The sequence below is a fragment of the Paroedura picta genome, chromosome 3 (genome assembly GCF_049243985.1).
Source record: "Paroedura picta isolate Pp20150507F chromosome 3, Ppicta_v3.0, whole genome shotgun sequence".
NCBI lineage: Eukaryota > Metazoa > Chordata > Lepidosauria > Squamata > Gekkonidae > Paroedura > Paroedura picta.
Genome location: NC_135371.1, coordinates 71,230,662 through 71,248,062, shown reverse-complemented (window position 1 = coordinate 71,248,062; position 17,401 = coordinate 71,230,662). Strand labels below are relative to the sequence as shown.

The 17,401-nt window shown below is 44.2% G+C and overlaps 1 protein-coding gene across 7 annotated transcripts in view; it reads right to left on the bottom strand.

Moving 5' to 3' along the window:
- The window catches only part of EBF1 (EBF transcription factor 1), a 793,629-nt gene that overhangs the window by 214,176 nt on the left and 562,052 nt on the right, over positions 1-17,401 (bottom strand). For 5 of the 7 annotated variants that reach the window (XM_077326387.1, XM_077326391.1, XM_077326392.1 and 2 more), the window contains exon 9: positions 4,336-4,469. In XM_077326387.1, coding sequence (XP_077182502.1) covers positions 4,336-4,469 — 134 coding nt within the window. The remainder of the gene's footprint in view (positions 1-4,335; positions 4,470-17,401) is intronic. The other 2 variants (XM_077326388.1, XM_077326390.1) reach the window with 1 other exon arrangement.

Below are 17,401 nucleotides of genomic sequence, written 5' to 3'. Positions count from 1 at the left end.
GAATGAGATGGCTGGATGGAGTCACTGAAGCAGTCAGTGTAAACTTAAATTAACTCTAGTTTGAATTTGCTGGCATGCCACAATTTCTCTTCATTTAAGTTCACATCAAAGAACATCCCACCTTCTTCATTCTTTTCCCACAGGAGATACTCTTAACAAGCAACCATTCTAATAAGTGATTCATGAAGATATTAAGTAAAATTATATGACTGTTCCACCACATGAGTTATACACAGTTCTGTTATCTCTGAGCTTGCTTTATTCAAATTTCTTTTTATGATGTAGTCATCATCTGTAAACCGCTCAGGGAGCGATGTAAATAAAACAGTAAGGCTAAAGCGGGTGGGCGGAGTCCAGGATAGAAACAGGAGCCAACGATTGGCCCCTTGGCCCCAGACTAAAAGTTGGGTGAGGGGCCAATCAGAAGGCGCAAAGCCAAACTGGATCCTGTTGTGGAGGTTCTTTTGTCTCCTATTTCATCTGCACAACAACCCTGTGCAGTAGGCCAAGTCGTTCAATTCAACAAAAACCTGTGTGGGAGGCCTTCAATGTTTCTTCTCTACCAGAACGCTGTCCAAAGTAGCCCTTTCTGCCTGGGGAGATGATTTTTATACTCTGAAGATGAGCTGTAATTCCAGGAGCTCTCCAGGCCCCACCTGGAAGTTAGCTACCCCTGGGTTGGAAATATTCCTCATGGTTTGGAGCTGGGACTTCAAAATCATACAATGCCTCAGAATCTAGCCTTCGAGGAGGCCACGGGTATGCTTTTGAGCCCGGGGGGGGAGGCTTAACCCCCAGCCGCAAAAGCACACCTAGCGCCCATTGTATTAACAAGTACAACCGGCTTGGTCCCTAGTCTGTTCCCTCTTAATAAAACAGTAAGAGATGTTGGGGTGGGCTGTGACCGTGATCAAAACTCCTGGATTGGCCCCTTGGATAGCTTTTTCTGACGCACATGAGATTACACTCTGAGTACAGAACTTAATGATAGCGAAGAGTGGTGACTTTAGGGACATAACATAACATAGGAATTGGTCTCCAAAAAGGATAAAATTTACACATCACAGATCCCACTCAACCATTCAGCTATACATTATAGAGAGTTCTATAGAGGTATATTTCTATATAGAGTGTATTATCATAATCTTGACCACTGATGAAGACCCGGAAAGGTCGAAACACGTTTGGTCCCTGGTTGTCAATGGTGTTTCATCAGACTGGAGAGAGGTGAGTAGCGGGGTACCTCAGGGCTCGGTGCTCGGCCCGGTACTTTTTAACAAATTTATTAATGATCTAGATGAGGGGGTGGAGGGACTACTCATCAAGTTTGCAGATGACACCAAATTGGGAGGACTGGCAAATACTCCGGAAGATAGAGACAGAGTTCAACGAGATCTGAACACAATGGAAAAATGGGCAAATGAGAACAAGATGCAATTTAATAAAGATAAGTGTTAAAGTTCTGCATCTGGGTCAGAAAAATGAAAAGCATGCCTACTGGATGGGGGATACACTTCTAGATAACACTGTGTGTGAACGAGACCTTGGGGTACTTGTGGACTGTAAACTAAACATGAGCAGGCAGTGTGCTGCAGCGGTAAAAAAGGCAAATGCCATTTTGGGCTGTATCAACAGAGGCATCACATCAAAATCACAAGATGTCATAGTCCCATTGTATACTGCACTGGTCAGACCACACCTGGAGTACTGTGTGCAGTTCTGGAGGCCTCACTTCAAGAAGGACGTTGATAAAATTGAAAGGGTACAGAGGAAAGCAACGAAGATGATCTGGGGCCAAGGGACCAAGCCCTATGAAGATAGGTTGAGGGACTTGGGAATGTTCAGCCTGGAGAAAAGGAGGTTGAGAGGGGACATGATAGCCCTCTTTAAGCATTTGAAAGGTTGTCACTTGGAGGAGGGCAGGATGCTGTTTCCGTTGGCTGCAGAGGAGAGGACACGCAGTAATGGGTTTAAACTTCAAGTACAACGATATAGGCTAGATATCAGGAAAAATTTTTCACAGTCAGAGTAGTTCAGCAGTGGAATAGGCTGCCTAAGGAGGTGGTGAGCTCCCCCTCACTGGCAGTCTTCAAGCTATGGTTGGATACACACTTTTCTTGGATGCTTTAGGATGCTTAGGGCTAATTCTGCGTTGAGCAGGGGGTTGGTCTAGATGGCCTGTATGGACCCTTCCAACTCTATGATTCTATGATTCTATGTGCTGTTAGTTCGGTATAGTTTTTAAGAAGTTTTTATTCTGTTTTTAATTTCGCACTATAATAAATAATTAACAAGTTTTAGATTATTTTTATTGTTCAGCTCAACTTTTGAGTTCCTACCAGTTAAGGTTGGGTTTTGTTCCTTTTTTGGTTTAGCATTGACACAGCCAGCCATATTTCTTTCTTCTTTGAAACTCTCTGCAGATTTGAGGCCACTGCACAGCATTATTCTGTAGACGAAACTGGTTCTTTTGTCTCCTATTTCATCTGCAACTGTGTGCAGTAGGCCTCAAGTCTTTCAATTCAACAACAACCTGTGTGGGAGGCCTTAAATGTTTCTTCTCTACCACAACCCTGTCCAAAGTAGCCCTTTCTGCCTGGGGAGTTGACCTTTATACCCTGCAGGTGAGCTGTAATTCCAGGAGCTCTCACCAGGCCCCACATGGAGGTTAGCTACCCCTGGGTTGGAAATATTCCTGGAGGTTTGGAGGTAGGACTTCAAAATTGTACAATGCCTCAGAGTCCAGCCTTCAAAGAAGCCATTTTTGCCTGCAGTTGGGAGGGAGTGGTGCAGGTGTGTCCCTCCTGGGTTATGGGCTATGGCCAGCCCTTACCAGCAACTGTTTGTATTTTGGGGCACAGACAACCAGACCAGCATCAATTCTGTGAGTCTGGAAAGTGCAGGAAGATCTAAATAAATATTTACAGCCTGAAACTGTAAATAACGAACAAGTAAATGACTGGAGACACATGGAAACTGACTTGACTTTTTCCAACTTTGGCCTGGCAAATAAAATCCCAGTATTAAAAAACCTTACTAAGGTCAAGACTGCTGTACACAGAGAGTCTTCCTCTTAGGGTTGCCAGCTTCCCGGTGAGGCTCTCTACCCCACCTCCCTCATCGGGAGTCTGCTATGGGGAGAGACGGGAGTCTGCTATGGGAAGAAGATTGGAAAATGCTTTGAGACCCCTGAGGCCAGCTGGGTCACTGCGGCCCATTCCCAGTTCTCTCACACCTCTCACAGCCCCACATAACTCACAGGTTGACTATTGTGGGGAGATGAATAGAAAACCTTGGGTAGTAAACAACAGGGCACAAAATTCCGTTCTTCTTCTAAGGAGCAAGCATGAAAGAAGCATGTGGGCACGTAAGATTTTATCAACAGTGAATAAATGGAAAGGAAGGAACAGGGTGGACACCTGTGTATTGTGACTACCCCATGTGTATTAGGACAGAGGGGCATTTCGGTATCTGTGGCCTAATTCACACAAGAAGGGAAATGATGCCGAACTGGGGGGAATTGATTGCCATGTAATCTTCCCCTAAGAAGAATCTCCAGACTGATTTTCCCTTCACATATCTGAAGACATGGCTCTGGAAAGCTCACCTGTAACCACTATGCCACAATTTCCAAAGGTCAGTCCTCTCTCATTCCACACCATAGGGTCTTGACACCCATATCTCCACATCCATGCCCACATTTGCCACCATGCCACCACAACCTCCCACACAACACAAACATTCAACCCCATGCCCTTACAGACTGGACAACTCCTCCCCTTCCTCTTCCCACTGCCAAGCTCTAGCGTCTGTTGTATTCTTGGATACAACGGGCTTTGTCCCTAGTACTACATAATACAACAACTGTTTTGGCATAAATGGTTTCATATCCATATCACCTATGATGAATTTACACTGGTTTGTATATGGAACATAAACTGAAAGGAAAGCTATAACAAATGTGTAAAAAAAACTATGGAGTGTACTGTAAACACTATTTAGTCAGAATATGACAGAAAGGTTTTAAAATTCTGAGGCCCTACCTAATACAGATGCCATTCAGATTAGTTGACATTTTCACTGGTTTCTTTCTGATAAGGTTATTTACAGAAAGTTTTAAATAGAAATCTTTATTTTTAAAATACCAATTTGAATCTCATGGTATAAAGTGTAACAATTGATATGACCCAGGGGGAGTTTGAACTTCTTGTTTTTATAAAATGAAGGAAATGAATAAAGTATATTCATTGTTACCATGACAGAACAAGGCCCAGAGAAATAAAGGCTGGCAAACTAGACAGAGTTATTAGACATTAATGTGCAGACAACACCTACCTCACTCCAGACCAGCATGGTGCCGAATATGACCTGTAACCCATCAAAGAAATTGTCTCCTATGATGATGACAGTGGCACCTCCCGTAGTCCATCCTTCACTTGGACTGATGGCTTTGATACATGGTGTAGCTGCTTTCCAACACACATGAAAAAGAAGTATTCAGCTGTTAGAACCAGATTTTAATGACAGAAGACTTGTGAGGGGAGGGAGTGGAAACAAAAACCTTTGATTTTCTTTTCCCCTTTACTAAGATTTGAGAGATCTTGCTCTCTTTCTGCTTTTTGTGTGGGAGATCCCAAATCAGATCTTTCAGGGGGAATGCTTTCCCATTAAATTTTAATTTTGTTTCCATTCTCTCTCTTCAGAGAATAATCATATTTGGCAGACTCTAGAAAGAAAATAGCAGTATTGTTGGCTGAAGACTGAATGCAGAACAGAGTATATTTCTGTCATTATTTTTTGTAACACTGAATTTGTATCTTTGTAAAGCATGTATCTTTGTAAAGCATGATCTTTTCCAGATGTCTAGCATAATGGAACTCAATCTCTCATAGCCGTGTCTAAACTTGTTTTTTTTAATTTCAGACAGCCACTTAATTTAATTCTCATCATTTTGGACTTATTTTTGATGTTTTGCAGTCATGAAAATATACAACATACATGACATTGATCCAATGGCATCTATTGGTGTTTTGTTGTGAAATCCAAGATTGTGGAATAATTGGATATCAGTTTTTAATATTTTAATAAAATGCTTAAATTATATTTAATATCATTACATCATAAAATGAAGTCACTGTCTTCCTCAAATCATTTCTTACATGTGACTTTTATTATGGGAAAATACCTTCACTGAGCTCAAATGTGGTTAATTTATGCAGATAATTACTCTTTCAACAAAACATGTAGACAGTATAAATCTAACTCAGGAACTTCTTCCGGATGTTTAGATGGAATTTCTTTTGAATTAATTTCATACCATTCATTCTGGTCTGTCCCTCTGGGGCAAGAGAACAATTCATCCTCCATATGGCACCCTTTTAAATACTTGAAGATGGTTATCAAATCCCCTCTCAGTCGTCTCCTCTCTAGGCTAAACAGACCAAGCTCCCCCAACCTTTCTTCATATGTCTTGGTCTCCAAACCCCTCACCATCTTTGTTGCCCTCCTCTGGACACGTTCCACCTTGTACACATCACTCTTTAACTGGGGTGCCCAAAACTGAACCTCCAAGTGAGGCCAAACCAGAGTAAAGCGGTACCATCACCTCCTGTTATCTGGACATGATACTCTGTTTGATACAGGCGAAAATCCCATTTGCTTTTTTAGCCACTGAGTCACACTGCTGACTCATGTTCAATGTATGGTCTACTAAGACGCCTAGTTCCTTTTCACACTTGCTACTGCCAAGAGAGGTCTCCCCCATCTTATATTGGTGTGTTTGGTTTTTCCTACCTAAATGCAGAACTTTACATTTGTCCCTATTGAACTTCATTTTATTCTGTTTAGCCCACTTTCCGAGCCTATCAAGATCATCCTGTATTCTGTTGCTGTCTTCAGTTGTGTTTGCTACCCCTCCCAGTTTAGTATCGTCTGCAAAGTATCCCCACTAATCCCTCATCCAAATAATTTATAAATATGTTGAACAACGCAGGCCCCAGGACAGATCCTTGGGGTCATCCACTTGTCACTCTTTTCCAAGAAGTTGCTGAACCATTAACATGTACCCTCTGGGTACGATTTGTCAACCAGTTATCTTGTAAGCTAGTAGATCACTGCTTATGTAATATTCCCTGTAGATTTGCGATCTTCTCATCTTCAGTTCTTGCCATCACACCATGTTCTGAATTTACATCTCACCAGGGGTGGAAGAGTTCTCCCAAAAATACTTTTTCCGTTCTTTTGAGGTGCACACCGCCTCCTGATACCCACAATGACATTGTAGACCATGATCTAGAAATCCAAACCGTTCCCCACGTCACCAGTGATGTAGCCAGTCATTTACTTGCATGATTCTTCTCTCTCTTCCTATGCCTCGGCCACTTACAGGAAGGACACAACCTGCGCACCCTGGTCCTTTATCTTTTCCCCCATATCCACAAAGTCTTTCTTAATATGTTCCATGCTCTACTGGGCAGTATTATTTGTTCCTACATGGATGAGAAGGAAGTGGTAATGATCTGTGGGCTTGATGAGCCTGTTCAGCCATCCTGTGACATCCTTGATGCATGCACCAGGTAGGCAGCAGACCTTCGGCCTCTACGCCTCTCAGCAGGGAATCCCCTATTACCAGTACCCGTTTCTTTGTAACCTTGGGAGCAGACCTAGAACTCTCACCTCTGGGGCCAAATGAAGTGTTTCCTGAGCTTTGTGGGGTCAGCAGGGGAGAAGACCTCTAGGTCTGTGGGGACCTGTGACTTTTTTCCTGGTCTACGTTGGGGCTTGTTCTTTATGGGGAATTAGAATCATAGAATCACGAGTTGGAAGGGCCATACAGGCCATCTAGTCCAACCCCCTGCTCTACACAGGATCAGCCCTAAGCATCCTAAAGCATCCAAGAAAAGTGTGTATCCAACCTTTGCTTGAAGACTGCCAGTGAGGGGGAGCTCACCACCTCCTTAGGCAGCATATTCCACTGCTGAACTACTCGGACTGTGAAAATTTTTGAAAACTACTTGTAGTTTAAACCCATTACTGCGTGTCCTCTCCTCTGCAGCCAATGGAAACAGCATCCTGCCCTCCTCCAAGTGACAATCAATACTTAAAGAGGGTTATCATGTCCCCTCTCAATCTCCTTTTCTCCAGGCTGAACAATCCCAAGTCCCTCAACCTATCTTCATAGTGCTTGGTCCCTTGGCCCCAGATCATCTTCGTCGCTCTCCTCTGTACCCTTTCAATTTTATCTACATCCTAGAGCCAGTTTGGTGTAGTGGTTAGGAGTGCGGACTTGTAATCTGGCATGCCGGGTTCGATTCTGCACTCCCCCACATGCAACCAGCTGGGTGACCTTGGGCTCGTCACGGCACTGATAAAACTGTTCAGACCGGGCAGTGATATCAGTGCTCTCTCAGCCTCACCCACCCCACAGGGTGTCTGTTGTGGGGAGAGGAATGGGAAGGCGACTGTAAGCCGCTTTGAGCCTCCTTCGGGTAGGGAAAAGCGGCATATAAGAACCAACTCTTCTTCTCTTCTTCTCTTCTTGAAGTGAGGCCTCCAGAACTGCACACAGTACTCCAGGTGTGGTCTGACCAGTGCCATATACAACGGGACTATGACATCTTGTGATTTTGATGTGATGTACCTGTTGATACAGCACAAAATGGCATTCGCCTTTTTTACCGCTGCATCACACTGCCTGCTCATGTTTAGTTTGCAATCCACAAGTACCCCAAGATCTCGTTCACACACAGTGTTACCTAGAAGCGTTTCCCCCATTCAGTAGGCATGCTTTTCATTTTTTTCATTTTTGCACATGCTCCTGTATTCCTGAATCAGCCTCTTCAGGCAGATCTTGGAATAAATTGCTGAGCATCAGTTGGTCAGACCTTCTCCTAATTCTTCTACTCCTATGTGTAACATGCGTCTATTTATTACCCTCCTGTATTAGGTGCTCCTCCTGATTTTGTTTTGATAGATTTCCCTCCTCGTGGAGTGCATTCAGTGATTTTTCTAATCCCTGGAACTTCTCCTCCAGCAGAGCCACTAATTTTCACTTGCTGCATTTGTAAAAAATTCTCCAGATGGTACACGTTGCGAGATTCTTCAGTCTTCATGCAACTCTGATTCATCTGAAATGCTCCACAAACAGTCGTACACTTCATGGCACTGGGCGTATAGCTAATAAAAGCAGTGTTTAAAAATATCACCCCACTCCCTCCTAAGAATCAAATGCTCTCAATTACACACTTCCTGATAGTACAGTCATACACCTGTCACATAAGTTAAACACAAGAACATTCCATATATGTCACTGAGAGAGACTATTTTCTAAAAAGTTACATACAATCTATAGATCATTAAACATTACATATGTAGATAATCCCCCCCCCCATTTTTCTTGCCAAACTTAAGTCTGGAAGGAAAAGGAAAGTGATGCATTAACTTCATACCCACCACCTCTTCAATAGAAGGAAAAGTAAAATTCCTGGGTTTCAAATGTTCTATTCTCACCAGGTACCACCAAGCTCCACCCTCTTCAGTCTCTGTAATTGCCTGTTCAGTCCTTTGCTAAGTTACTCCTGAATTCATTTATTTTTCTGCATTCAGAATGAAGGAACTCCAAAAGTTTGGCATAGGTTTATAATGTACCCCTCAGAAGACCTGGAAACCAAAAGTACACAGGTGCAGCAACAACATTGCCTCAGAGTCCAGCCTTCGAGGAGGCCACGGGTGCGTTTCTGGGCCCAGGAGGTGGGGGGAGGAAGCCTTAACCCCCGGCCCCAAAAGCACACCTAGTGTCCGTTGTATTTACAAGTACAACGGGCTTGGTCCCTAGTTAACAATAATACTCTATCATCATTGCCATTTATAACATATGAAACAAGCAACTGTCTGACCTGCTTGGCTGACGATTTCATGTATCAAATGGTAGGTGAACCCACAAGAGGTTCAGCCATACTGGACTTCATACTGACCAACAGGCAAGAGTTGGTGGATGGGATGAAGGAGGTGGGGACCCTAAGGGGAAGTGACCATGTCCTCATAGAATTCCTTTTGAGATGGGGAACCAAGGAAGTTTGTAGCAAGACGTGGATGTTGGATTTTCATAGAGCAAACTTTAATAAACTCAGAGACATGATGAGTGTCATACCATGGACGAGAATGCTGGAAGGGAAGGGAGCATGTGAAGGGTGGGCACTACTAAAAAAAGAGGTATTGCATGCTAAATCAATGACTATCCCAGAAAGACGAAAACACTGCAGGAGCTCGAAGAAGCCTATTTGGATGAACAGAGAACTTCAAGAGGAACTAAGAAAGAAAAGGAAAATGTTCAGGAAATGGAGGGAAGGACAGAGCTCTAAAGAAGAGTACCTACAGGTTACTAGGCATTGTAAGATCAATCATCAAAAAGGCCAAAGCTGAGAGTGAGCTAAGATTGGACAGGGAAGCCCATTGTAACAAGAAAAGATTTTTCAGTTACGTGAGGAACAAAGTAAAGTAAAGGAGGCAATAGGCCCACTGTTGGGTACGGATGAACAAACTCTAACGGAGGATGTAGAGAAAGCAGAAAGTCACAGCACCTTTTATACATCTGTTTTTTCCCACAGGTCAAAGGGTTTAGATACATCTAGAGATGGCAGTAGCCAAGGGACAGAAAGGTTGTCGTGGGGCATTTAGTTGCAGTGGATGAGTTCAAATCCCCTGGGCCGGATGAAATGCACCCGAGAGTGCTCAAAGAACTTTCCAGAGAACTTGCAAAGCCCTTGTCCATCATCTTCGGGATCTCTTTAAGGACTGGAGATTTCCCGGAGGACTGGAAGAGAGCAAACATTATTCTGATCTCCAAAAAAGGGAGGAAGGATGACCCGGGAAACTACAGACCAGTGAGTCTGACCTCTGTTGTGGGGAAGATAATGGAGCAGATATTAAAGGGAGCGATCTGCAAACATCTGGAGGACAATTTGGTGATCCAAGAAGTCAGCATGGATTTGTCTCCAACAAGTCCTGCCAGACCAACCTGGTTTCCTTTTTTGACCAAGTAACAGGTTTGGTAAAGAGCCTCTTGTGGCGCAGAGTGGTAAGGCAGCAGACATGCACTCTGAAGTAAGCTTGTGCGATTCGGCCGCTTCAGCGGCCGTTCCCTCCGGGCGCAGCCTGTGCCGTGCGGGGGAGAGGGCGTTGTCAGCACCGCCCTCCCCCCCCCCCCCCGTGGCGCTGGCTGTGCTGGAGGGAATGGCCGCCGAATCGCACAAGCCTAGTCTGTAGTTTCCCGGGTCTTGGACGCAGCGTCCCTCCTCCTTGCCCCGCATCGACGCGTAGTGTATGGCAGCCAAGGAGGCAATGGGGAGGCACGCAAATGCCTCCTTGGTCGAGGATTGACACTCGGAGGGGCGAATCAGGAGCTGCTTCATGGCTTCTGATTCGCTGCTCTGAGTTTTTAACATGATAGCCCTCTTTAAGTATTTGAAACGTTGTCACTTGGAGGAGGGCAGGATGCTGTTTCCGTTGGCTGCAGAGGAAAGGATGCACAATAATAGGTTTAAACTACAAGTACAACGATATAGGCTAGATATCAGGAAAAAAATTTCACAGAGTAGTTCAGCAGTGGAATAGGCTGCCTAAGGAGGTGGTGAGCTCCCCCTCACTGGTAGTGTTCAAACAAAGGTTGGATACACACTTTTCTTGGATGCTTTAGTATGCTTTGGGCTGATCCTGCGTTGATCAGGGGGTTGGACTAGATGGCCTGTATGGCCCCTTCCAACTCTATGATTCTGTGATTCTGTGAACAATACATTAATATTAAGCTTAAAGAGTATGAAACTAATCTGTGCCTAAGACAAATCCTAGTTTTACTGTATTTCATAACTTGTATATATCTTGCTGTTGAAAAGGAGTTTCCACTGAAGTTTGCCAAAAACCAAATGTTGTGGTAAATTTAGATGATCCAACTGAGGAAAAACACTAGGGGAATTATGAGTAAATCAAGAAACACTTCTGCTTGCTGGATCAACAGAGGCAATGTTTTTTTTAAAAATCATGTTGCTAAATTTGTCACAATACTCCTAAACACAGTGTATTAAATACCATTGTCTAGTTATTTGAACCTGAGTTTTATTTTCACCATTCTGATGATGCTTTTGTGGGACTCTACTATGTTTCTAACCACAGAATTACCTCCACTCTTCAAGTGGTAACAATCAAATGCCCCCCCCCCCCCCAGTTTTACATAATGGTTCAGAAATGTTTGTAGCATACTGCAGACTTAAAGTCAACATTATTAGGTTGTTCTTTGTTATAATAATGACCACTCCACAAATAAAAGCTCTTCTCCCAAAGGTACTGCAAGGCACAAAATGTTAATTCTGAAGATTATGTGCATGCTTTTATTCAATAGTACTATGCCCTGTTCTGTTTGAGGGCTTCACTGCTCTGATTGTTTTATGAGAGCCATGTTAATGTCATCCCCATCTCTCTAGCAGCAGGCACACATTTTAGCTTTTGCAGGAGAATTGATCAAAGGCCACGTGCTGTGGGAATTCCTGAGAAAACATGGACAAGTGGTAAAAATCTAACTGATTAATTGGTTTAAATTTCATTTCAGGGTGTTGAACTTTGGCTTGGAACTCTAATACTACACTATGAGTCAGGGCCTAATTACCAGATTTCCAATTTGTCTCAGCACAATGGTGGGGAGGAAGGAAAATGAATGCTAAAAATAATCATAATAATGTTGAGGGGGACCCTTCCAGCCTTCCTGCTTACTTTATCACTAATGCTCTGTGTGCAAATAGTTTTACTAGGATGTCCCCAGCATTGCCTGCTGGGCCACTTGAGCATCTAAAAAAAGATATGAATAAATTTAAGAAGCCACCACCACAGTAAAACATTTTGAATTGTAGGATTTAATATCCACGGATGATATGCCCTCAAACACTCAGTATCAATACAAATTTTCGATTAGACAAGCAATATGTCTAATATTGAAGGCATTTCACCTTCAAAGATAAACAATCTCTTAATTGAAGATTAAATTTAATATAAAAACAGGGACTAAAGAGGGAAACAGTATTTACTTCAGTGTTTATGGGTGACCCTGGGAATAAGAGTTAATTGAACTCAGAGGCATAGGCTTACTAAGGTGAATTAGTGGCATGCACAGCCATCAGCAAGGTTCTGCTACTGCTTTTATCTGACCCTTGATATCTATTAGAGCCTCTTGTGGCGCAGAGTGGTAAGGCAGCCGTCTGAAAGCTTTGCCCATGAGGCTGGGAGTTCAATCCCAGCAGCTGTCTCAAGGTTGACTCAGCCTTCCATCCTTCCGAGGTCGGTAAAATGAGTACCCAGCTTGCTGGGGGGTAAACGGTAATGACTGGGGAATCAACTGGCAAACCACCCCGTATTGAGTCTGCCATGAAAACGCTGGAGGGCGTCACCCCAAGGGTCAGACATGACTCGGTACTTGCACAGGGGATACCTTTACCTTTACCTTTTTGATATCTATTTGTCCTATGATTAATACACAGATTGTGCACATACCTGTAAGAATATCTACTCATACCCTGCTTCTCCAACTTTGATCACAAAAAACAGGTTTAGCTTCTACAATAATAGATGCATCCAAGACAGAGCTAAGTTGCTATTCATATAAATATGGTTTTGATATGACTGAAATGAACAAATACAGTGCAGCAATATAAAATTTACAAATGATGGTTATGAAATCATTCTGTTCCAAATCTCTCTTCATATTTGGGGTTTTTGTATTACTAGAAATATTTTCTTGGATAATACTTAATTTCAGAATCCAGGTTTCTTGCCCTGCTCCTTTCCAGCCGCACACCCTACACACTTCCCGCCGACCTTCAGGACCCTGCCGCCACCACCAGGAACAGGTCAGCCACCGCCCACCGCTAACCGCCACCCGCCGGTTCTACCCCCCTCCCCGAACTACCCCAACATCTCCCCCTTCACAACTCCTTCCCCGCACCCAGCAACACGCCGCCATGACCGACACTCCCCAACATCCAGCCCTCCTCCCTTGCGACCCAGCCCAACACCCCCCGCTACAAGCACCCCCCACTCCGCTGCATTTCCCCGCGAAACCCTACCCCCCCACACCACCCTTCTTGCAGAGAATTATTTTTTGAATTAATATGCTAATGAAAATCATTCTAAAATTCCTCCAAGGCCCATTATTTTGAAGGAGTTTAATGTTCTCATGCAGAATCATCAGTATGTTCCTGCAGGAAATTTTTTGAGAATATTTTGGTGGGAAATTTGGGAGGAAACTTTAAATATATAAAAATTTAAAAATAACATCAATATGACATACAGGAAGAAGGAAGGGAGGGACAGAGCCAGCAGTCAGAGAAAAGTGGATAGGGTGTGTGGACACCATCTCCCTATGCCTCCATTCCACTCGCAACTATTGTCATAGCAATGGTGGTTTTGCTCACTCCTGTGTGGAGTCTGTTCCTTTAAGTTTTAAGATATACTTTATCTTAAGGTCATGTTTTCAAATGTATACTGTGTTGTTTGTTGATGTTATTTTATTTTATTTTGAGAATCTATGCCATTTTTCTTGTGTACATATGTGTCTACAAACACACATAAGAACACTGGCATAGATTCTCAAAATCATTTATTTATTTAACATAAATTGAATTTAACATATTAAATATTTATATAATTATTTAGCATAGAACTACAGTATTGTTTTATATTGTGTTGTTAATATATTGTATATGTTTGGATACTACCTGTTACATAAAAAACTATTTCTAAGACCGTTTATGCACTGGAGGTTTCATGCCGTGCTGCAGGCTGGAGTTTTAGTTGTGGCAGGTTGCCTCACCTCTTCCTGCATCCACATGGGGGAGCATCCGTCCCCGATTTGTGCTCCTGCACAGGAGCTGGGGCAGTGAAGTTCCCACGGTCTAAATGTAGCAACACACCCAGCATGAACGTTTTGCAAAAATGCATAAAAGTAAATCCTATAGCTTTAATTATAGCATTTTGTTTGTTCATTTGTGAACATTAATTTGAACATCCAGATAATAAAACTGTTAAAGAGAAAATCTTTTGTAAACAGCATATAACTGTTGAAAATTTTTTTTCTTTTATGTAATTCCCTAGTTAAGTCCTAAATACTTCTTCATTTTGGTTCTGCTCCAGCTATCTATTTATACAGAAGAAAAAAGAAAGAAGGTTTTGTAGCGCTGCATTCTCCTTTTCACTCTGTAAAGAAAATAATATAACTTTTTGATTTGCAGGAGGGTATCTTGGGGTCAAGGAAGACATGCACACATTTCAAATGGCTTAAACAAGATCACAGCTTTATTATTACGCCACAGGAGTGTGAGAGGGAGCCTGAATTGCAGTCGACTGACCATAAGAACCCAGACCCCAGATGCACCTGGGAGCCCACCCAGTTCCCCTGCTGGAAACATGGGTTCCCTTGCTGCTGGATTCCCACTGAAGGGAAGTATCCACCCGGGGTGCCAAGAGGAAGCGGACACTTCCCTTGGCACTGCCCCAGGTCACCCGGCACTATAAACTCTGGGGGGGCAAGGAGACAGGTCCATTGCCTGCTTGGTCCCAGCTCAGGCTACATGGCACTACAAGCCCATGCCTCCTCAGCTGGAATGGCCCCACTTGCAGGAAGTTCTGGACCTCACTGGAGTGGACCTCGTGAAGGAGGGGCGGCAGCACCTGGTTAACTCTATGGACCGCCTGTTTAGTTACCTGGAGAGTCAACAGAATGAGATCAAAAACCTCCATGAGCATCTCTAGGATTACCATGAACTGTATTGCACCCATGTCTCGATCGAGAGGGTGGAGAGAGTGCAGGCTGCGGAGTGAGTCGCCACTGCGAAGCCCATCACTGCCACAATCCAGATGTCACCTGAGCCAGGATCGCCGGAAGCAGCCTCGCGTGCCCACAGCAACCCCATCCCATCAGACAATATCCAGGGCACCGAACCCATAGCCGGGGCAATCCCCTGCTGGCTGGACTTTCCAAGGTGTGAGGCGCTGTCTCTTCAGCCCACTCCAAACTGGGGGTTGCCCCAGGGGCTGGGAGACACCACAACGCCTGCCGGGTTTCAGCGAGCTCCCGCCTAGGCAGGGAGCCCAGTGGTCATGGGGAGAGCATTACCCTAGCCCCCCCCTGCTGCAACTTTGACTGGGGCCGGTTCACGTTGGTACACATTGTCGCCTGGGACGCTGTCCGACCACCGTTATGCTCTCCACATTCCCTGGCGCCGGCCCATTTGGATTTTGAGGGATGGGAGCCCCGCCAGGACATTGGCCATGGAGATGGCCACTCTACACACCCCCTCTGTTCGTGGTGGGAGGGCCAACGCCTTACCCGGCCCCTGCCGACGCCCCAGACTTGACAGTTCACACACAGTGCTACCTAGAAGAGTATCCCCCATCCAGTAGGCATGCTTTTCATTTTTCTGACCCAGATGCAGAACTTTACACTTATCTTTATTAAATTGCATCTTGTTCTCATTTGCCCATTTTTCCATTGTGTTCAGATGTCGTTGAACTCTGTCTCTATCTTCCGGAGTATTTGCCAGTCCTCCCAATTTGGTGTCATCTGCAAACTTGATGAATACTCCCTCCACCCCCTCATCTAGATCATTAATAAATATGTTAAAAAGTACCGGGCCGAGCACAGAGCCCTGAGGTACCCCGCTACTCACCTCTCTCCAGTCTGATGAAGCACCATTGACAACAACTCTTTGAGTGCGGTTCTCTAACCAATTCCCTATCCACCTAACTATCTGAAAATCCAGATAACAGTCCTTCAACTTATCCATCAGAACATCATGGGGAACCTTGTCAAAAGCTTTACTAAAATCCAAGTAAATGACATCAACCGAATTTCCACGATCCAGCAAACCTGTTACTTGGTCAAAAAAGGAAACTAGATTGGTCTGGCAGGACCTGTTGGAGACAAATCCATGCTGACTTCCTTGGATCACCAAATTGTCCTCCAGATGTTTGCAGATCGCTCCCTTTAATATCTGCTCCATTATCTTCCCCACAACAGAGGTCAGATTCACTGGTCTGTAGTTTCCCGGGTCATCCTTCCTCCCTTTTTTGAAGATCGGAATAACGTTTGCTCTTTTCCAGTCCTCCGGGACATCTCCAGTCCTTAAAGAGGTTCTGAAGATGATGGACAAGGGCTGTGCAAGTTCTCTGGAAAGTTCTTTGAGTACTCTCGGGTGCATTTCATCTGGACCAGGGGATCTGAACTCATCCAGTGCAGCTAAATGCCTCTCGACAACCTCTCTATCCATGTTAACCTGCCACCCAGACACTATCCTTTGGCTACGGCCATCTCTAGATGTGCCTAAACACTGTGGGAAAAAACAGATGTAAAATCTTCCTCCCTTTTTTGAAGATGGGAATAACGTTTGCTCTTTTCCAGTCCTCCGGGAAATCTCCAGTCCTTAAAGAGATCCCGAAGATGATGGACAAGGGCTTTGCAAGTTCTCTGGAAAGTTCTTTGAGCACTATCGGGTGCATTTCATCCGGCCCAGGAGATTTGAACTCATCCAGTGCAACTAAATGCCCCTCGACAACCTTTCTGTCCCTTGGCTACTGCCATCTCTAGATGTACCTAAACCCTTTGACCTGTGGGAAAAAACAGATGTAAAATAGGTGCTGAGACTTTCTGCTTTCTCTGCATCTTTCGTTAGAGTTTGTCCATCTGCACCCAACAGTGGGCCTATTGCCTCCTTTACTTTACGTTTGCTCCTCACATAACTGAAAAATCTTTTCTTGTTACAATGGGCTTCCCTGGCCTATCTTAGCTCACTTGCAGCTTTGGCCTTTCTGATGATTGATCTACAGTGCCTAGTAACCTGTAGGTACTCTTCTTTAGAGCTCTGTCCTTCCCTCCATTTCCTGAACATTTTCCTTTTCTTTCTTAGTTCCTCTTGAAGTTCTCTGTTCATCCAAATAGGCTTCTTAGAGCTCCTGCAGTGTTTTCGTCTTTCTGGGATAGTCATTGATTGAGCATGCAATAGCTCTTGTTTGAGTAGCACCCACCCTTCACATGCTCCCTTCCCTTCCAGCATTCTCGTCCATGGTATGACACTCATCATGTCTCTGAGTTTATTAAAGTTTGCCCTACGAAAATCCAACATCCGCGTCTGGCTACAAGCTTCCTTGGCTCCCCATCTCAAAAGGAATTCTATGAGGACATGGTCACTTCCCCCTAGGGTCCCCACCTCCTTCACCTCATCCACCAACTCTTGCCTGTTGGTCAGTATTAAGTCCAGTATGGCTGAACCTCTTGTGGGTTCATCTACCATTTGATAAATGGAATTGTCAGCCAGGCAGGTCAGAAAGTTGCATGACTGAGGACGCTTCACAGAGTTTGTTTCCC